General features: G+C 42.4%; 1 protein-coding gene across 1 annotated transcript in view; it reads right to left on the bottom strand.

The window, feature by feature from the left end:
• LOC124594491 (growth/differentiation factor 6-A-like) overlaps positions 1–12,982 on the bottom strand; it is a 94,475-nt gene extending 81,493 nt beyond the window's left edge. Inside the window, exon 1 of the mRNA XM_047132867.1 lies at positions 12,724–12,982. Within this exon, the coding sequence (XP_046988823.1) occupies positions 12,724–12,982 (259 nt within the window). The remainder of the gene's footprint in view (positions 1–12,723) is intronic.
• Between the last annotated feature and the right edge of the window lie 10,388 nt (positions 12,983–23,370).

Genomic DNA, 23,370 nt, shown 5'->3' with positions numbered 1-23,370 from the left:
AAGACGAAATTATTGTACGGCTGAACGCTAGTGTGCCCAGGTGGCCTCTACAGCTCTTCAAGAATCCATAATAAATTCACGATCAAGTATTAAAGCAAATCTGAACACATCTGCGATCTTAGAAAAGTGAGCCGGCCGCTATGGACGAGCGGTTCTAGTCGCTACAGTCTGGAACCGCGCGATCGCTATGGTCGCAGGTTCGAATCCTGCCTCGGGCATGGATGTGTGTGATGTCCTTAGGTTAGTTAGGTTTAAGTAGTTCTAAGTTCTAGGGACTTATGACCTCAGCAGTTGAGCCCCATAGTGCTCAGAGCCATTTGAACCATTTTTTAGAAAAGCGAGGAGTAGCAAAATAACACAACAATATTTCAGTATCTTCAAGACTACAGAAGTTAATATTTCATAGCGAATAAACTTTTTCTCAAGAAATCTCTGAATTAACAACTTTTAAACGCTTCATGCTATTTCAGCTAACAGTATCTCAGATGTTAGCATTGCACTATAGCTATCATATCTAAAGCGACATATCTGTATCTATTTTTTTTTCCTGATTTATTACATTTCTTATATCTTTTCACTATACAAATGTTTGTCGTAACATCGTATGCTCCACAACTTCACAGCAAATGAATACAACATGAATATCTCATATTTTGTCATACTTTTGTATTTATTTAATTAACAGTTTACTGTTTTGCCAGTAACATTGTTTAAATTTTAATTACAATTTATAATAAAAAATCAATGTAATTTTCTAAGTGGCCAACCGCATGTGTTAGCTGACACCACCATCTTTGTAAAGGAGTAGCAAAAGACATTTCTGACAAGCAAGTCTAAATAATTGTTTAAACCATGTTTAACGATAATCTGTGGTCATTTATCGTGAGAGCACTTGTGCAAGAATACTGGGTTATTTATTTATTAAGAAACTTATTTATATTTATTGTGAATGGTCTGAGTGGAAACAAATGTTTGTAACACTACTTTATTTAAATATTGTTGTAATACTTTAGTCTAGAAAGTGCTCATGTTGAGTCAAATCATGTCTTTAGAACTTAAGAACGATGTATTTTTGGTGGGGATGGCCTTCAGCCAAAGGGAAAGCATTACAGGAGTCAAGTGGAGACTAGGACTTATCGCGTGAAGAGCTCAAGCGGATGGTTCTGAACACTTACGTTCATTCTTGAAGAAGGCAGACCTGCCTGTGATGATGCGTATTACTCGACTGTGAAGGTGTTCGATTCTGGACGGTGAACTTCTGAATGGACTTTGTATTTCGAGCGGTCTAAACGTGCTCCAGAGTAGGACTAACGTTTTCCGCTTGTATTATGGAACTCAGGGTAGACGGACTATGAGTTACTACTTATTGTATCACGTGTGTTAATTTGTGAATCGTCATGTTGAATTCTGAATTGTTTTAAGCTGGTGAATATTTTGTGTGCTGTGTTTACAAAAAGGACTTACTGTTCAAGTATCTATGATTAAAATTTAGTTTGGGGATTTTGCTACCGTTCTCGTAACCCTTGCAACGTAACCTTACTACATTTGATAAAGGTATTTTCTGTGTGCATTTTAACTCAATATCGTAGGACCACTTCCCGTTTGTTTGAGACGTTCTTTCTTGAGTAAACATTATTCAGCATAATTATCTATCGTCTACATTAAATTACAGACGTTAGAATAGAGCTCTTGTTATTAAATTATTAATTTAATTTCTGTGTATCTTATTAACTCACGAGTGTAGCAAATGCGTAGACTATTTGACTGCAGGATCACAAGTACAGGTTATTATTTGCACCGCATTAGCTGTGAAGCATGAAAGCAAACGTGTGCGGCTCGAGCCTATGACTACATCGAGCTGTTCTTTTTAAACAGAGTCGTGGACTGCCCAGGTTCCTAAAGTACGAGTGACCACAGGTAAAGACGCAAAAGGTTTGCTCTTAGGGGATGCTGTTCAGAAGAGCAAGTAGACCAGCAGTAGCCGCTAGGTATCGTTGCAGTTCAAGGGATATATCTGTCCGTAACATTCTGTGGCTAGTAGCTAATGGGAATAACGAGTTTCAGTGTTATATTGCCATTAGGTTCCTTCCGTTAGATGGTGCCTCTTACTAGTCAAGATGCTCTGTTCTCGGCCAGTTATTACGTTTTTCGTTGGAAACTGGTGAGTCGCAATATATATATGACAGTCATTACAGTGAAGAGAAAGTAACTTTCTGAATTATATTGGAGTCTGCACATGATTTGCTTGGAAAGGATTACAGTATTTGCTCAATTGGTACAGTAGCCCAGATTTTGTTGTGATACTAACAAGTAAGATGGTGTCTGTACAGTGCAGCGAAACAGAAAGGATGACAAAATGAAGAAGGGCGAGTACTAACGGCGTAAGGAGAGAAACGTCATGGCCGTCAGTATGTTCCACGAACATACATTTCAAGAAGTAAATTAGAATAATGGCATCCTGGAAAAGCTAAGTGTTGTCATGGATTACGAGATTCGCAATTGCAAACCTACCTAACGGCCAGGAACAGAATGAAAATAAATATTATCAGAAGCTTTTTCGCCTGTTATTGGACTGTACAAGTGCAGAAGTGGTATCTGGTCAGCATGGAAAAGGAGGTGGGCATCTGGAGGGAGTGTGAAGTGAAATGGGAACAAACTGTATTGTTATACCAGCGAACTCTCAGTGCATAAGGATTAAGGGCTCCCCTGTGACGGACTGTGAGGCCACCTGTCAGTCTAGGTGATCATAGTGGGCTGAGTAATAGGAAGAGAGAGAGAGAGAGAGAGAGAGAGAGAGAGAGAGAGAGAGAGAGACGACAGTTCAAGTCTGGATCAGCTGGTGGCCGATCATGAAGAGCGAGAGCAAAGACAATGTAAGTAATCTGCTTCTGGCATGCTCTCTATTGGCTCACAATGGTGGCGTGCGTGGCTGGTTTTGTCAGCTGATTACCAGACTTAACAGCCTGTCTTGATGCCTCAGTTTTACTTGGCAGATAGGCCGGAAAGAGACTGTGCTGAACGCATGATTGAAAAACAAGACAAAAATTCTAAATAAAATTTTGTACCCAGACCCTAAAATATTCCCAGACTGGGTAGGTCTCTAGCACAGGACGTTGCATGCTTCAATACGAACGCTATATAATCGAAAGCATCTGGACATCTATTACTGGACATTAGTAAGGGATGAGACGATCTCTGTCGCTTTCAGAGAGGTTATCGCTGGCGCGCGTGTTCTGCCTCTCCGCTAGGTGGCGCGAGAGGCTACGCGCTACCTTCATGAGCGGTAGAAGAGACCGCCTCGCGGCCGTTGGATTCCGGGTCGCATGTGGTAGGTTGTGGGAAATGCGTCGGCAGTCGGCTCGTTGATTGTTAGCTCACTTTGTAGTGATACGGATATACCCCACGACGTAAGAAGTATGCCGGTGAAATCATATGGACTTGTTGCAGTGTGCTCCAGAGCAGTAAAGCAGAGTTGTGCCTTGGCTCGAAGTGTGCATCAGTGCTTGGGAGAAGCTTCTAAGTAATCACTAGAGTCTAGCCGGAGGGATGCGGCTTGGTAAAGTGTTGTTCTGTGCTGTCGGAACCACAAGTTGGCTGCGGCGCGGAAAAAAGTGCTGATCCTCTGCTTAAAATTTCTACGTGGCTCAGCAATGGATAGAAAGCTTTGTGGGAACCGAAACCAAGGAGTTCTCACATAATTGGATTTTGTGGTGAGAATCCATTCTTGTAATCTCGCGGTAAGGAGTGAGTGATGCCTGTTTACTAGTCACTTTCAATGACGTCTGTAGCGCTGGTTGGTTAAATAGCGAGAAATAAGTTTTGCAATTTGAGTGCATTTTTTTAAGGAGGCGTTGTCTTCGTCCTTGTAAATTGCCTTAAAGCTAAAGCACCGTAATGTTCAGCTATGAAATTACAAATCTGTTATTCAGCACTTAAGGTTTTAAGCGAAATTTTACTTTGTGTTGATAAGTAATAGAGCAGCCGTCGCTTTTTGACTTTTATTATTCTAATAAAGTAGTTAACTAAAATAAACAATGGTCAAGGTAATTTCCGTTTTTTTTTAAATTCTTGAATCAGCTGGTTAAACAAAATAAAAGCCATAAAGTTCGCTCGAGCGTTAACTTCATATAAGTAACTGATGTTCCGTAAACTTTTTCATGTGACTTACTTGACTTAATTCCTTGGGCCCTTATGGGGGCATAGGGCATCCAGGAGAACTCGCCATCCGTCTCTGTCTTTTGCCATTTGCCTCAATTCTGCCCAGGTCTTACCAACTCTTTTTGCTTCCCCTTCCACTGTCCTCTTCCATGTGCCCCTTGGTCTTCCTCTTTTCCTTGTTCCCTGGGGATTCCATTCCAATGCTTTTTTCTCGATGGCTCCATCTGGTTTTCTCAAGGTGTGCCCCAACCAGCTCCACTTTCTCTCTCGTATCTGTTCTATAGGTATCTGGTTTGTTATTCGCCAGAGCTCCTCATTACACATTTTTTCTGGCCACCAGATATTCATGATGCGTCGAAGACATCTATTTATGAAGCTTTGTAACTGGGTTGTTATCTTTTTATCCATTTTTCAGCTTTCACTGGCGTACAGAAGGACAGCCTTCACATTTGTATTAAAAATACGGATTTTTGTTTTGTATGTGATATTTCTATTTTTCCATATTGGATACAATTGTATGAAGGCAGCATTTGCCTTTTTAATGCGGTTTTTCACGTCATCTCCAGCTCCACTATCTTCCGCCACTATACTACCTAGATACAGGAATGAGTTGACAGTCTCCACTCACTGCTCACCTATTAACAGGGGCACCTCCATGTTCCCTGAATTTACTCTCATTTCCTTTGTTTTGCCTGTATTTATCTTGAGGCCAGCAGTCTCTGCTTCTTCTTTCAGCAAGTTTAATTTAGCTTGCATATCAGTCAGCCTTGGAGCTAATAAAACTATGTCTTCTGCAAAATCCAAATCCTCCAGACGTTCGTGGATCCCCCACTGGATTCCTCGTCTCCTGCCTGCTGTGACTCTTCTCATAACAGAGTCTGGAATGAGTAGAAAAAGTATTGGTGACAAAATGCAACCCTGCCGGACTCCAGTTGTTACTTTTATGGGCTCTGTCATATTTACCTTGTGGAGTAAGCAGCATTCATAGCCATCGTATATATCTTTTATGATGTTTAAGATCTTCTGTGGTATGCCATACTTCCGCAACATCTGCCAGAGCACTTTGTGTTTCACGAAATCGAAGGCCTTTTGAAAATCAATGAATGCCAGGTACATGGTTGCTTGGAATTCTTTGCTTTGCTCTAAGATGATCCTAAGAGTGTTAATAAGATCAACACAGCTGCGTTGTGCCCTAAAACCGGCCTGTTCTTTACGCAGTCGCTTTTCAAGGGAGACACCGCCTTAGCGAAACACTGGCCGTGTGGGCGAGGGGGTTTGTGTGATCCAGTGAAGTGGAGGGCTATGCCGGCGGTGGTGTAACTACCGGCAGGGCCTCCCAAGCCGGACAGGTCTCCATAGAGGATCCAGACAAAGTGTGTCTCACAACGTCCCGTCTAGTGTCCTGTCCTATACTATTCTGTTCCTTTCCTTTTCCTCTTTGTGATTGTGTGGCAGCAGACACAGTCCCCTAATGTGGACAGCGGAAGATCCTTAGAAACCAGGACAACGTTGATGCACATAGGCCTTACTGCGAAGGGATGGATAGCGTTCTGTAGTCGTGGTGAAGACAAGGTATCTAAGGGGTAAGGCCCTGAAATAAAACCTTGGCAGGTGTCCAGGCCATGAGGTGGCAGCCCCACCAGGACACTCGGGGGCTGTGGGCTGATAACCCGCACCACCAAAAAACACATATCACAGAAACTAAAAGGAGAAACAGCCGGCTGGATCTTAAGGATATGACCTTTGGCCTGAAAAGGAAAACCCTTATCGGTTTTTGGAATGTAAGGACGTTGAGAGAGGCAGGGAGGCTAAGACAGGTTGAAAAAGAGATGGAGAACTATCGACTAGATATATTGGGACTAAGTGAAGTAAGGTGGCCAGAATCTGGGGAATTCCAAACACAAGATGGTGGAGTGTTGCTGTATGCGGGTCAGACAGGAGAGGACGCGATGCATAGGAATGGTGTAGGGCTCTTACTATCTAAAAGCAGCAAGAAGAGCTTACTGGAGTGGAAACCAGTCTCAGAACGGATAATAACCGCACGCTTTAAAACAAATGTACGACATGTCACTGTAATTCAATGCTATGCACCTACTGAAATAGCTAAAGGAGAATTAAAAGATGCATTTTATACAGAGCTTAACGGAGTCCTTAGACAAACAATTTCTAGGGACATAAAAATTTTAATGGGTGACTTGAACGCAAAAGTTGGTTCAGAAAATGAAGGGCTTGAACATATTATGGGCTTGCATGGCATGGGGATCAGGAATGTAAATGGTGAACTGTTGATGGATACATGTGCTGAACATGACCTAGTCATTGGAGGCACATTGTTTCCACATCGTAAGTGCCATAAGATAACGTGGGTTTCTCCAGACCACGTTACCGAAAATCAAATAGACCACATAGTCATAAGCCGCAAGTTCCGACAATCTCTGTTAGATGTCAGAAATAGAAGAGGGGCAGACGTTGGAAGTGATCACCACCTAGTTTTGGCGGAATTCAGACCGAAGATAGTGGCAAATAGAACCAAGCTCAATCATAGGTGCAAGAAAATAGAGGTGGCAAGATTATAAGACCAACAGATAAAAGAAACATTTGCCCTTGAACTACAAAACAGATTCCAGGTCCTCTCTGAGGAAAACTTCATGGAAGAGGGAATTGAAACATGCTGGCAAAAAATCAAGAACAGTTATTTAGATGTGGGAGAAAAAATCTTAGGATTTAAGGCACATCAAAGGAAGGAATGGATCTCCGATGATACGTGGAATGAAATCAGCCACAGGAAAGAACTAAAACTTAAGTTAGATTTTTGTAAGACAAGAGCGCAGAAGAGCGAAGCGCATAAAGAATACATGGAGGCGAACAAAAAAGTGAAAACATTGCTACGTCGAGATAAAAGGAAATGGATAGATGAGCAAGCAAAATTAGCAGAGGCAGCAAGACAAGGAAATATGAAAGAGCTCTACAACATTACCAAACGGTTGTCAATGAAGAACTTCAGACATGAAGGACCAGTTAAGAACAAGGATGGTGCGATGCTTACAACTCAACAGGCACAGCTACAGAGATGGGAGGAGCACTTCAGGGAACTGTTAAATTGTGAAGACAACCAAGAGGAACGGTAAGAGATGTTCCAGAGGAAGTCGAAGGAGATCAAGATGTAAATTTGCAGTGCCCCACAATGGACGAAATTAGGATTGCCTTGAAAACACTAAAAAATACAAAGGCGCCAGGCCTAGACAACATAGCACCAGAGCTCTTAAAAGCCGATATTGAAAGTACTGTTAAAATGCTCCATCCTTTGCTGAAGCATATTTGGCTTGAAGAGAAATCTCCAAAGGAGTGGAAAAATGGCTTGGTGGTAAAGCTCCCAAAAAAGGGAAATGTGTCAGACTGTAACAACTGGCGTGGTATTACATTGTTGTCATTGCCCAGTAAGGTTCTCACCAGAATTATTTTAAACAGAATTAAAGAATCCCTTGAAACGTTTTTTATGTGCAAGAGTATAAATGGAATCTTATTTCTGTTTTAGAGTAATTGCTGTTTCAAGGTTGTTCCAGTGTTACCTTGCCGAGGGGTGGCCGCTGGCAGCGCCATGTTTACCGGGCTTTTGGTACCCGCTCGTGATTAATGTGAATACCAATTTGAATTGAAGAATATTTTGATTAGTTGTTGTAAATCTTTACTTATAATAAAATGTCAGTTTGTGAGACATATGGCCTCCGGAGACCAGTTAGCTTATAACGTGAACGTTAATCGTCCTTCCTACCCTCCCTGTATTATTCCCCCTTTTGTAAATGTCTGCTTGCGATGTTTAAATGCTTGCTTTCTGACATTTACTTATAAGAGTAAGTTCTAAAGTTTGTGGTAGTAGAGACTGTGTGTCCAGCCTTCGCCTTTATGAAAGCTTATAAGCTCTCTTTATTCTTGTAAAAATTTTGTTTAAAGTGTGTTATGCAGCACTGCGTACTCGCACTGAGACGGAGTACGGCATCTGTTAAGAAAGCACGTCTCTCAGCAAAGGCAGTGGTATTCAGATAATGTTCGAGAGGACCTGCAGTTGTTTGTACACTAAGATTAATATATATTTATTTTTCCTTCTTTGTACAGGGTCCGCTACATCTCGCAATATGATACACAATTAAGTGAGATTTATTCTTCCAGAAAAAAAAAAAAAAAAAAATTAACCGAGCGAGGTGGCGCAGTGGTTAGACACAGGACTCGCTTTCGGGAGGACGACAGTTCAATCCCGCGTCCGGCCATCCTGATTTAGGTTTTCCGTGGTTTCCCTAAATCGCTCCAGGCAAATGCCGGGATGGTTCCTTTCAAAGGGCACGGCCGACTTCCTTCCCCGTCTTTCCCTAATCCGATGAGACCGATGACCTCGCTGTCTGGTCTCCTTCCCCAAAGCAACCAACCAACCAACCAGAAAAAAATTAACTCCTTTTCGGAAGCATACAGAAATTGCACTCCGTCTTCAGGCCACAAGTGGGCCATCGGGGCCATTCGACCGCCGTGTCGTCCTCAGAGGACGATGCGGATAGGAGGGCCGTATGGTCAGCACACCGCTCTCCCGGTCGTTATGATGGTATTCCTGACCGAAGCCGCTACTATTCGGTCGAGTAGCTCCTCAATTGGCATCACGATGCTGAGTGCACCCCTAAAAATGTTAACAGTGCATGGCGACCCGGATGGTCACCTATCCAAGTGCCGGCCACACCCGACAGCGCTTAAAGTCGGTGATCTAACGGGAACCTGTGTATCCAATGCGGCAAGGCCATTGCCATACAGAAATTGTCTTCCACTAATTTCTCGGTTCTTTCCCATCCTAAAGAATTTCTTAATTTTGATCAAACAAATCCATAGGAGGAGGAGTAGATACTCGTAACGGATGCAGGACAAGGAATGACGCACTAATAAATTAGTTGTAAGTACGGGTTAGTATGTGCCCGCTTGGTTAGCCGCGCAGTCTAACACGCTGCTTCCCAAGTGCGAAGGCGTGCCGGTCCTCGGCACGAATCCGGATTTGTGTCGAGGTCCGGTGTGTCGACCAGACTGTGGATGGTTTTGAAGGTCTAATCTAAAAGCCGTAAATTCAACTAAATACCTAAGTTACAATTGTGAAAATTTAAATTGGAAGGAAGACATAGAAAATGTTGTAGGGAAGGCTAACCAAAAACTGTGTTTCATTGGCAGGACACTTAGAAAATGTAACAGACCTACTAAGGACTACACTTGTCTGTCCTCTTTTAGAATCCCTTTGCGCGATGTGGGATCCTTACCAGACAGGACTGACTGAGTACATCGAAAAAGTTCAAAGAAAGGCAGCACGTTTTGTATTATCGCGAAATATAGGAGAGAGTGTCACTGAAATGATACAGAATTTGGGATGGACATAATTAAAAGAAAGGCGTATTTCGTTGCGACAGAATCTTCTCACGAAATTCCAATCACCAACTTTCTCTTCCGAATGCGAAAATATTTCGTTGACACCGACTTACATAGGGAGGAACGATCACAAAGATAAAATAAGAGAAATCAGAGCTCGTACGAAAAGATATAGGTTTTCATTCTTTCCATGCGATATACGAGTTTGGAATAATAGAGAATCGTGAAAGTGGTTCGATGAACCCTCTTCCAGGCACTTAAATGTGATTTGCAGAGTATTCATGTAGATATCGATGTAGAAAGCGGTTTTCCATCTGCCTCGGCGAATGCGGGCTGGTTCCCCTTATTCCGCCTCAGTTACACCACATAGGCGATTGCTGTGTAAACACTGTCCCCACGTACACGTACACCATAATTACACTACCACGCAAACATTGGGGTTACACTCGTCTGGAGCGAAACGATCCCGGGGGGAGAGGGTCCACTGGGGGCCGAACCGCACAATAACCCTGGGTTCGGTGTGGGGCGGCGGTGGGGTCGGTGGACTGCTGTGCCTGTACTGGGATTTTTGGACCACTGGGGGCAACGGCGGAACGAAGCCCCTCCGTCGTTTCTAGGTCCCCAGTTCAATACACACAGTGGTTAGTGTTTTGAATAAATTAATCATGTTGTTGTTGTTGTTGTTGTGGTCTTCAGTCTTGAGACTGGTTTGATGCAGCTCTCCATGCTACTCTATCCTGTGCAAGCTTTTTCATCTCCCAGTACCTACTGCAGCCTACATCCTTCTGAATCTGCTTAGTGTATTCATCTCTTTGTCTCCCTCTACGATTTTTACTCTCCACGCTGCCCTCCAATACTAAATTAGTGATCCTTCGATGTCTCAGAACAGTCCCACCAACCGATCACTTCTTCTAGTCAAGTTGTGCCATAAGTTCCTCTTCTCCACAATTCTATTCAATACCTCCTCATTAGTTATGTGATCTACCCATCTTATCTTCAGCTTTCTTCTGTAGCACCACATTTCGAAAGTTTCTACTCTCTTCTTGTCCAAACTATTTATCGTTCACGTTTCACTTCCATACATGGCTACACTCCATACAAATACTTTCAGAAACGACTTCCTGACATTTAAATCTATACTCGATGTTAACAAATTTTTCTTCTTCAGAAACGCTTTCCTTGCCATTGCCAGTCTATATTTTATATCCTCTCTACTTCGACCATCATCAGTTATTTTGCTCCCCAAATAGTAAAACTCCTTTACTACTTTAAGTGTCTTATTTCCTAATCAAATTCCCTCAGCATCACCCGACTTAATTCGATTACATTACATTATCCTTGTTTTGCTTTTGTTGATGTTCATCTTATATCCTCCTTTCAAGACACTGTCCATTCCGTTCAACTGCTCTTCCAAGTCCTTTGTTGTCTCTGACAGAATTACAATGTCATCGGCGAACCTCAAAGTTGTTATTTCTTCTCCATGTATTTTAATACCTACTCCGAATTTTTCATTTGTTTCCTTTACTGCTTGCTCAGTATACAGATTGAATAGCATCGGGGAGAGGCTACAACCCTGTCTCACTCGCTTCCCAACCACTGCTTCCCTTTCATGCCCCTCAATTCTTATAACTGTCGTCTGGTTTCTGTACAAATTGTAAATAGCCTTCCGCTCTCTGTATTTTACCCCTGCGACCTTCAGAATTTGAAAGAGAGTATTCCAATCAACATTGTCAAAAGCTTTCTCTAAGTCTACAAATGCTAGAAACGTAGGTTTGCCTTTTCTTAATCTAGCTTCTAAGATAAGTCGTAGGGTCAGTATTGCCTCACGTGTTCCAACATTTCTACGGAATCAAAACTCATCTTCCCCGAGGTCGGCTTCAATCAGTTTATCCATTCGTCTGTAAATAATTGGAGTTAGTATTTTGCAGCTGTGACTTATTAAACTGATTGTGCGGTAATTTTCACATCTGTCAACACCTGCTTTCTTTGGGATTTGAATTATTATATTCTTCTTGAAGTCTGAGGGTATTTCGCCTGTCTCATACATCTTGCTCACCAGATGGTAGAGTTTTGTCAGGACTGGCTCTCCCAAAGCTGTCAGTAGTTCTAATGGAACGTTGTCTATTCCCGGGGCCCTGTTTCGACTTAGGTCTTTCAGTGATCTGTCAACCTCTTCACGCAATATCATATCTCCCATTTCATCTCCTACTACACCCTCTTCCATTTCCATAATATTGTCCTCAAGTACATCGCCCTTGTATAGATCCTCTATATACTCCTTCCACCTTTCTGCTTTCCCTTCTTTGCTTAGAACTGGGTTTCCATTTGAGTTCTTGATATTCATACAAGTGGTTCTCTTCTCTGCAAAGGTCTCTTTAATTTTCCTGTAGGCAGTATCTATCTTACCCCTAGTGAAATATGTCTCTACATCCTTACATTTGTCCTCTAGCCATCCCTGCTTAGCCATTTTGCACTTCCTGTCGATCTCATTTTTGAGACGTTTGTATTCCTTTTTGCCTGCTTCATTTACTGCATTTTTATATTTTCTCCTTTCATCAATTAAATTCAGTATCTCTTCTGTTACCCAAGGATTTCTACTAGCCCTTGTCTTTTTACCTACTTGATCCTCTGCTACCTTCACTACTTCATGCCTCAGAGCTACCCATTCTACTTCTACTGTACTTCTTTCCCCCTTTCCTTATGCTCTCCCTGAAACTCTGTACAACCTCTGGTTCTTTCAGTTTATCCAGGGCCCATCTTCTTAAATTCCCACCTTTTTGCAGTTTCTTCAGTTTTAATCTACAGTTCATAACCAATAGATTGTGGTCAGAGTCCACATCTGCAGCTGGAAATGTCTTACAATTTAAAACCTGGTTCCTAAATCTCTGTCTTACCATTATATAATCCATCTGAAACCTTTTAGTATCTCCAGGGTCCTTCGATGTATACAACCTTCTTTCATGATTCTTAAACCAAGTGTTAGCTATGATTAAGTTATGCTCTGCGCAAAATTCTAAATCATTAATCATATGAATTTGAATTGAATTATATAGTGTTCAACACGAAAAAATCCCAAAAACCCAGTAAAGCCCATAAGTACAAAATACTACCAACTGTATTGGTTTTTTTTAGGAATACCCGAGTTTTTCTCAAGTGTGCGCCAGGCAGACGAACCTTGCGCCGTGGGCCTGAGTCCGCGGATGAGCTCCGCCGGCGGGGGCGGGTGCGGCCGGTGCCTGAGGTGGCTGTGGTACAGCTCCAGCATGGGCTGCGGCACGGCGGGGAGCGCGGGCCGCCCCCTGGCCGCTGCTGGCGACCACCCCCTGTCCGCGTCTCTGTGCCAGCCTTCTGCCGCGCTGCGCCACACCCACCAGCAGCTGCACGCCAGCCACACGGCCGCTGCGGGAAACACCAGCACCCAGCGTCGCCACATCACCACTGCAACAGCAGTACGTCCAGCAGTCGTTACCGCAAGTCTCCCAAACAACTTCAGATTCTCTGTTCGCTACAGGAACGCTAGTAAACACACAGACGGAAAAAAGTCGCAACAGGCAAGAAGAAATTGTGCGATGTGAACGAAAGTTTGAAAGGTCTCTGTTAGATTCCTTTCATGTTAATTTCTTAAATCTGTTGTCATTTACGGCATACATTCCACTTCTAAATTTACTGTGGTGTTTCTGACTATCTGGGAGGAAACTGAGCAGTGGAACATGTTACTTTTACACATAAACAAGAACGATCTGTCGCACTACTACACTTTAAAACACAGTTTATATGTAATTCGTGTCACACAGTCTCATACGGAACCTACATCCGCTATGTTTTATATACTGTATATGATAAAATACTGTCATCCCCCTTCCCTTCAGCCGGCCGAAGTGGCCGTGCGGTTAAAGGCGCTGCAGTCTGGAACCGCAAGACCACTACGGTCGCAGGTTCGAATCCTGCCTCGGGCATGGATGTTTGTGATGTCCTTAGGTTAGTTAGGTTTAACTAGTTCTAAGTTCTAGGGGACTAATGACCTCAGCAGTTGAGTCCCATAGTGCTCAGAGCCATTTGAACCATTTGAACCTTCCCTTCAGTGTGAAAGGATGAATGAGCATATGTGTTTCTAGTTGCATGCTTGATGGTAACAGACAAGCCTGTCTGCTAGAGAACAGTAGGACCAACGTCGGAACAGGTAGCTACGCTTTCTAAAGGCAGACAGGTTTCTATTCTTAGTATGGTCCTGTCTGTCCCTTGTCCTGTTGCTATAGGAACCTACCTTCCTGGTCACTTCCGTTTGTATCTGTGAAGCACCCTAGGTAGGGGCCCAGGCAGTCTGTCCGCGGCGATTGTCTGAAGTGGTAAGATCTCCGGCTAAGCACGTCTCTGCTAAGTCCGTAGGACAATGGATGTCTTAAGTTCAGCCTAACTGAAAATTTAATCACCTTTATTTCAGGTTTAGATCTAAAATATGTTATCTTAAATTGCAACGCAGTGTAACTCGAGAGTGAAGTTCAGAATATCTTCCAGTAGTAGCTTTGTCACTATTTTGTGAGTAAAGTGGAACCACGTGTTGAGGATCCGGAACTCTAACGAAGATCATCAATCTTAAATGCGAATGTGCGTGAGATTATAACGTCTCGTCTTGACAATATTTTTCAATATAGCACCTTTTCTTTATGTTTAACCCACGTGGTGAGTACTTTGTGAGACCAGTGCCACGTGCTTATACATCTGTTTGAGCCATCAGGTTAACAGTAAGACGATAGTAACCAGTTCGAGTTTTTCTTTTGTAAATTGCGTTTTGATGTAATTTATTTATTTATCAAAATTATTGTGGAGTTACACTCTTTGTGTAAACCAAGTTGACCACGTGAAGCATGTGGTGTAATCACCAAAGTAGCCCTCAGCTATTTTTATCGGGAAGATTTCACAGAGAGTTAGTATGAATTTAGTATACCAGTGTGTGGTAATTACATGACGGACAGGAGTGCACTACGACCGTAACTCCTTTGGGTGAAAATTGAATCGGTTGGTTGCGGTTAATTTCCTCTTGCATATGTTTCAACGTTCTTCGTGTGTTATTTTATGAATGCAGTGTTGTATGCAGTCTCCCAATCTTGGTTCCATATTTGATGTGTTCCCTAAGATTACAAACTCACATTTTCACAATCCTAAATAAGGCACCAGTTTAGTTATGAATCAATTTTAATATGCTGAAATTTTAACGGAACAATGATCAATGTTAAATGTCCAAATATAAACTGATTTATTTCTTTTTATTTAAATTGTCTTTTCATGTATATATCACCGGTTATCGTAAGATGACTACTAAAAGATTATAATTAATATTAGTCTGAAACTTCCTGGCAGATTAAAACTGTGTGCCCCACCGAGACTCGAACTCTGGACCTTTGCCTTTCGCAGGCAGAAGTAAAGCTGTGAGTACCGGACGTGAGTGGCGCTTCGGTAGCTTAGATGGTAGAGCACTTGCCCGCGAAAGGCAAAGGTCCCGAGTTCGAGTCTCGGTCAGGCACACAGTTTTAATCTGCCAGGAAGTTTCATATCAGCGTACACTCCGCTGCAGAGTGAAAATCTCATTCTGGGAATATTAGTCTGGTTGTGAATTTTGTAAGCTAGACTGGATACCTGGTGAAACATTTGCTCAGTAATGCAAGGTTAACTTCCCCAGATAGCTCACAGCTTTTAACCCGCTTTTATTGTCTTTAATATCAGCACCGCTTTCAGAACAACTTAATGCATCAACATAACAAGTTGGTAGGCACGTTTCTACATCTGAAAGATGATGATTATTCATATTTCGCGCCAGTCGCATAAGGATGGTACTAGTAGCGCCACTATGATCATGCAAACAGGGTTTGTTTCAAATACACGCTGTAACTGTCATGAGCGTTAGTTATCTTTGAAGTTGGGCTTTGTGAGTTGCTGTTAGTCAATGATGCCTCCAAGGCGACAAAGACGCCATTGTCAATACTTCATTGAGTGAACGAATTCGTGTAATAGGGCTACGAGAAGGTGGACGTTGCTTCTGCGATACTGCAGAAAGACTAGGAAGGAATGTAGCCACTGTACATGACTGCTGGCAGCGGTGGTCACAACAATGTACACTAGCAACATGACCGGGCTCTGGACGGCGACGTGGCTCTGCCAAGACGGAAGACCATCGTCCTGCTTCTAAAACAACAATATGAGCAGCATTTGGCACCACAGTGATACAACGAACTGTTACGAATCGGTTAGGGGAGAGTGGGGCACTCTGAACCACGAGACACAATGAATCAGGTAGCATAACTTCAGTATAAGGTGATAACTTATTTTTTCCGTCTGTGCATATGTTGTCACTACTGCTCTACCGACTTCCATTTGTTTTCTGCAGGATCTAGTTCCTGCCAATAGTGTTGTACTGGTGATATGTTAGTTTCACGACAGTGAAGTAATTTTTGGAGATGTAGATAGATTGAATTTTGTTCAGTCCTTTGTCACCAAATTTTAGAGAAACTAAGTCATTGTAATAATATCACTACTGTATTTTAATGATATAGATCTTCAAATATTAACAATGTTCATACATAACCTCACATGAGCTTTGCTTGAAATATGTACTGGTGGGGTGCATTGAACCAAGCTCCCCCGGGCAAAATGAGCCATGGTTCATTGTGCCCCAGGAATCTTTTAAGTGTCCAATACAAGCACTCTGTACTTTCTTTCCTTAGCATGGGTAAAAACATATGTGTAGGTATTTAAGGCTTTTAAATTACAGACATTCAGCAGTCTTGTTTTATATTATCAGGTTTGAAGATGGTTCGTTCGTACCGCAGGAAGACGGACAGAGAGAAAACTGACCACGATGTTATGCAAGAAGCTCTGCAGGTTGTTCTTAATAAGGGCATGGCAGTTCGCCAAGCAGCTAAATCTCTGTTTCGAATTTCGTCAAAAACTCGAAAGACCTTTACCGGAGATACCCTACTTTCGCTGATGGTACAAGGGTTTTCAATCTGGATGAAACCAATACCTCACCTGTACCAGATGGGCTTCCAAAGGTAGTGGCACAAAAGGGAAGTAAACAGACTTCTCAAGCTACTAGTGGAGAACGTGCTGTCTTAGTGACCACCTGTTGCATAATCAGTCCAGGTGGTACTTTCCTGCCCCCAGCAATGATATTTCCTCAAGTACATTTCAAACAACATATGATAAGTAATGCACCAACAGGAACCCTGGGGTTAGCAACAAAGACTGGCTGGATGAATAGCGAACTTTTTGTGGATGTCATTAAACATTTCATCCACAAATCCAGTAGCAGCAAAGACAATCCTGCGCTTCTAATTTTAGACAATCATGAAAGCCATCCGTCAATTTCCTCAGGTAAAGGATGAAGCTTTTGTTCCAACTATTAACATACTTTATGTGCTCCCCGACCTGCTACTGATGGTGTGACAAAGAGACAAAGATCATATTTCAAATTTGGAATCGGCTTCGAGTCCATTGATGTTCGGAAATTCCAAAATAAATTACATGATTGTGCGCCTACAAATTTAATTATATGATTCACATGTGGAATATATGTAAACATTATGTTTAAAGTACATTTATACTTACTTTGTTTCCTAAGTAGGTTCTTTCAATGAACTTATTTAAAGTGGTTCGTTGTACCCCACATGTGGGGCTCAATGAACCAAATTTTCTTCAAAGGCGTGCAGCTAAAAAACAATTAATAACAATGAAATCATAAGACCATTTGATACTTGAATGATTAAACTGTAACATCTGTAAATCACGACTCTGTAATAAAATTATTGGATGAATAACACGGAGAAATATTTTTTATGGTTCAATGTGCCCCAGCTCTCCCCAATTTCAAGGAGAACTCAGAGCCAAACGCCACTTGCGGCTACGATGGTGTCAAGCAAGACCTAATTGGAAGTCAGAGTTGAGGTCTGTTGTGTTTTACGATGAAAGCTAGTTCTGGCCGTGTCTTGGTTAGACAGAGGCCATCCGAGAGCCTGCAGCCGACCTGCCTGCTAGGTACACTGTAATTACACCTGGATCTATGGTCCGGGGTGCGGCTTCGTATGACAGCAAGAGCACTCTCACGGTCATCCCACGCGCCCTCAATGCAAATTTGTACGTCAGTCTGGGGATTAGACCTGTTGTGCTGCCATTCATGGACAGCGTTTCAGTGGGGGTGCTTTCCAACAGGATAACGCTCGACCGCATACCGCTGCTGTAACGCATCATGTTCTACCGAGTGTCGACATGTTACCTTGCCCTGCCCGATAACCAGATTAGTCTCTAATCGAGCACACATGGTACATCATCGGATGATAACTCCAACCTCATCACTGTATTGACCGATCAAGTGCAACAGGCATGGAACTCTATCCCACAAACTGACATCCTACACCTGAACGACACAATGGATGCGCGTTTGCATGTTTGCATTCAAAATTCTGGTGGTTACACTGGTCATTAATGTACCACTATTTCTCATTTGCAATGGCTTGTCTCTCGTTTACGTTTACCTGTGATTTTGCAATGTTAATCGCTTGAATCTGTTACCTAGACAAATGTATTCCCGAAATTTCATTACTCTACCTAATTTTTTTGATGTTGCAATTTTTTTCATCAGTGTAACATAATTTTTCTATCACCTATAAGGACACATGATAGTATAGTTTCCTTCGATTTTCTTCATTCTTAGAAGATTTGAAAGTCAGTGTCGACACATGATTTTCTTAAAGGAGGAAGTGAGCATTAAAATAAGTAAAGAAAAAGGACACATTTTAAGATTAAAAGACTTCCGAGAACTGTTAATAAAAGACTAACTAATATGCCAGGAACTGGATCCGTCGTTAAAGACTTTGGAACCATAAGGTCGTTGGTTCTAACTGCGCTACACCATTTTTTTAGTTTTCTTTAAATTCCATATTAATTAACAAACCAAATATTACTTCACCTTCCATTATAATTTTGAATAAAACTAGCATTTTGTTTTTAATTACTATCGCATGAAAATGTGACTATTTGATATGAACCAAAATCTGGAACAAGAATGTGAAACAGCTTAAGAAAATAAAATGCTTTTGATTTCTAGAGATTCGAAGTATCATTGATGTATATAATTTTCATGTAACAAAAAGCTATTTCGCATGTATGGACGAGATTTTAATAAAATTAAAGGGACTTCACGATCAGAACGTTTAGTTCTATGTACTCCTTTACCTGCACCTAAGGGGAGATTTTTTATACTTCGAGAATCGTGTCTTACTGTTGCAGGAAAATAATGTGGGGCACTGACCTACAGAACCTGTAAATACGAAGACAATTCAAAAGGCCCGTCCGTGAGGTCACCCAGTTATTTTCCACAACTTTTACTATTATTATTATTATCATCATCATCATTATTCACAACTTTGTTATCAATTACAACATACAAAAAGTTCTAAAATATTAGGTTGTGGCCAAGATCTATTACACAAACCGGTTCAAAAACGAAGTGAGGAAGGTATGTTTAACATCTAAGCACGCCCGACGTTAACTGAGTGATGCCAAAAATGGCTCAAATGGCTCTGAGCACTATGAGTCTTAACTGCAGTGGTCATCAGTCCCCTAGAACTTAGAACTGCTTAAACCTAAGTAACCTAAGGACATCTCACACATCCATGCCCGAGGCAGGATTCGAACCTGTGACCGTAGTGGTCGCGCGGTTCCAGACTGTAGCGCCTAGAACGCTCGGCCACCCCGGCCGGCTGAGTGATGCCATTCCAGGACGTTGGACTGGAAAAGGAGGAGCAGAAGATGAACATCGTTGGTGGCCTCATATGTCTCCAGACCTCACACCTTGTGACTTATCTGTGGGGTTACACAAAAGACTGCGTTTTTATCTCCCCTATGCCCGACACTCTTGAAAGACTGCAACATAGCATTGTTGAAGCTGTGAATTCGATAATGAGAGACCAGCTGCTTCGTGTGCGGTTGGAAATGAGCCACCGTTTTGATATTTGTTGTGTAACGCATGGTGCTCACATTGAATGCATAAAAATTTGAACTTTTCTCTTTCCAGGAACGTTGGAGCTATGTTACTATCTTTTGTATTTGTAAGCAATAAGTGTTTGAAATCTGTTCCTTCTTTTTGAGTAACCCTGTATAAATGGCCGCTTGTGACAAGCAGAAATTTGATAGTATGACAAATCACTTGACGCTACTGGTCGGGAACAGGCTAACGGACGTATCACTTGGTTTACCCGTCGCAACGTACAATTTTAGATCCATTTCAAACGTTGCGAATACGTTAGAAAGAAGTGCACTGCTGTTTCAAGTACGGAAGCGAGAACATATGTCACTAGAAACAGAAACAACCACCATCACCTAAACGGCTCCACAACTTATTGAAATCATAGGTAATCCTTCGTGTTGACTGACAATTCTCGTCTTCATCGCGACGGGGATTAACTTTTATCTTCCCCCTAATAGCTACCAGAGCGCGCCAACACCCGTCTACCACGCCCTCGTGGACAAACCGTGCACTTAGGTGAAGAATTGATGACCAGAGATCAGCAATGGTACACCAATACTTCTCATTACTTTCGTCTACTGTCAGTCCATATTCTGTACTCACTAGACTTCATTCCATTCAATACATCCTGTAATTTTTCATTTTTACTGAGAATACCAGTGTCATCAGCAGTCTTACGGATATTCTTTCACCTGACTTTTAATCCAACTGTTGACTGTTCCTTTTATTTCTGTCATTCTTCATTTACGTAGTATTAACGAAAAACTGCATCTCCGTCTTACACCCTTTCTAACCCAAGCACTTCATTCTTTTTCTTCCACTCCTACTGTTCCCTCTTGGTTCTTGTACATACCGTACTTTACTCTTATTTCCCTACAGCATACTATCACTTTTCTTAGACTTTCGAAAATCCTGCACCAGTTTACATTGTCGAATGCTTCTTTTAGGTCAACAAATGCAATGAAGTGGGCTTGATTTTTCTTGTTTTGGTTTCATTACCAAGCGCAGGGTCGGAACTGCCACTCTGGTGCCTTTCCTAAACCCCAACTAATTGTCAACTAACACATCCTCGATTCCAACTTCGGTCATTCCATGCTCCGATTCGTAGAATGTTATCGCTTTGTTTGTTATTCCACATTTTTCTCATGGTCCCCTCCCCTTGGCAGTCCACTCTAGGACGTCCGAAAGGGATTAATCCAATATCTTTTGCCATGAAGATATTAGCAAGACACTTTTTCGATTACACATTTCACGCCCAGTGGATATACCTGATGTATCTTAATGCAGAGGTTCCCATTGCCTTCTGCATCCTCATGCCCTTTATCACCACTGTCTACAATCCTCAAAAGGACTAACATCGTGCTTTTTGCTGTTTTGTGAAACAAAGCTATTTTCAAAACATGTGGTGTGTCTAGATACTTGGTGTTGTCCAATGATCTTTAATAGTAATGAAGGCCGTTGACTTTGTGTAAATACTTCGATACCATGTGTTTCAACAAAAGCACGAAGCTTTCCGACGATGACTATATAAAAAGCTCTAACTTTTGCTAATGTGAGAGCACATTTTACAACACATTACACCGTCGTATGTTTTTTATTCCTAGCAAGAAAAATAAAGCTGGGTGCTGTACGGTTGACTCCTGTTCTATGATGGGCGATCAAAACGTTTCCTTTCGAAGGACGTAAGTCCAGAATCGGTATGCCAATCACGTAAAATCGCCGTGAATATTGAGCCAGTGACCCCATCGACGCACCAAGTTGAAGGTATCCATTTAGTAAAATACCGTGTCCTGCTCCGTGGAGAAGTCCATAACTGCTGCACATGCACGTCTAACAGGAACCGTCGACCGTTCAAGGCCTCTTAAGGGAGCGAAGGCATGATAATGGCTTGGGAATAAGGACTCTACGGCGGGAGCTCTGGTGCCTCACACTTCAGTTTGCGTAACATCTGCGTTTTGCGTTATGGTTACTTGTGTTGCGCAGAATCGCGACCAGCACGGAACTTCGCGCACCATTCCACAACGGCGGTTTTCTACGGACACGCTGTCCCAGACACATTCTTTATTCTCCGATGGATATCTGGTGCCGGCCGAAGTGGCCGTGCGGTTAAAGGCGCTGCAGTCTGGAACCGCAAGGCCGCTACGGTCGCAGGTTCGAATCCTGCCTCGGGCATGGATGTTTGTGATGTCCTTAGGTTAGTTAGGTTTAACTAGTTCTAAGTTCTAGGGGACTAATGACCTAGCAGTTGAGTCCCATAGTGCTCAGAGCCATTTGAACCATTTGATATTTGGTGTTGGTCCTTCGGCAGCCAAGGAAAGCGTAACAGCACGTTGGTCCTGTTTGGACTCTTATGGTAATATGGCTTGGTTCAAATGGCTCTGAGCACTATGGGACTTAACATCTGTGGTCATCAGTCCCCTAGAACTCAGAACTACTTACACTTAACTAACCTAAGAACATCACACACATCCATGCCCGAGGCAGGATTCGAACCTGCGACCGTACCTATGGTAATAACGTCGCCAGAGTTCACGCTCCCGCATTTATCGCAAGCATGTCGGAAAGACACGAATACCACACTAATCCCCTGCCTACGTGTCGGTGCTTATATACCCGCATCTGAGTCGCTCCACGTTGCATATACGCTGCAGCGACTCCTCAACCAGAAATTTTTTGATTGCTCTTATACGTTATGTGTTTTAAATCTCCTCCGATCCGCTTCTCTATGCATCTGCAGTGATTGTATTAGAGCGCCATAGATTTTAATTACACATGCACAACTTACAACTTCTCTCATCGTTATGAGATGGGACATTAACATGCAGGATAAGATCGTCAGAAAACCATCACTTTGAATAGAAAGGCTCTGTTTACAATATCTTGTGTGAAACAATATGCCGGCCGGAGTGGCCGTGCGGTTCTAGGCGCTACAGTCTGGAACCGAGCGACCGCTACGGTCGCAGGCTCGAATCCTGCCTCGGGCATGGATGTGTGTGATGTTTAACTAGTTCTAAGTTCTAGGCGACTGATGACCTCAGAAGTTAAGTCGCATAGTGCTCAGAGCCATTTGAATCATTTTTGATTTTGAAACAATATATTTTTGAAATAGAAAAAGCAGTATCACTAACCTCGTACAGAATCTTTGGACAGTTGTCACTCTAATGACAATTTCATCCGTGCCGGAGAAACTTTCTTGCATTCGAGTCGTATTTCTTTAGAATTCGTTATCAGTATATGTTGGTCAAATTATTAAAAAAAATGGTTCAAATGGCTCTGATCACTACGGGACTTTACTTCTGAGGTCATCAGTCCCCTAGAACTTAGAACTAGTTAAACCTAACTAACCTAAGGACAGCACACACGTCCATACCCGAGGCAGTATTCGAATCTACGACCGTAGCGGTCGCGCGGTTCCAGGCTATAGCGCCTAGAACCGCTCGACCACCCCGGCTGGCAAATTATTAAAGTAGTGACATCAACAAGACATTGAAGAGTCTGCACCTCAATTACATTTCTGTTGGAATGGCTGGAATATAATGTTTACAAACAAATCGAGAATACCAAGCGTCTCTATGCGAGCTTTATTTTTCCTTGTTCGAGCGCGAATGGACAATCCTTGTTATCATGGAAACGTGCTAACAGCTGAAATACTTGCTATCGGACAGGCCATATTATTGCACCATCTACGAGTAGACCGTCCCTCTATCTACCGATTATGAGAGTGCTTTGCTGTCTCTTGCATTTACATCTGTACTACATCTATACGCCCTACCACATGTGGCAAACAGTACTTCTTATATCAC

This window comes from Schistocerca americana, chromosome 2, assembly GCF_021461395.2.
Source record: "Schistocerca americana isolate TAMUIC-IGC-003095 chromosome 2, iqSchAmer2.1, whole genome shotgun sequence".
In the NCBI taxonomy this organism is placed as follows: Eukaryota; Metazoa; Arthropoda; class Insecta; order Orthoptera; family Acrididae; genus Schistocerca; species Schistocerca americana.
Note: the sequence above shows the minus strand (reverse complement) of the source record. Positions and strands in the feature narration are given on the sequence as shown.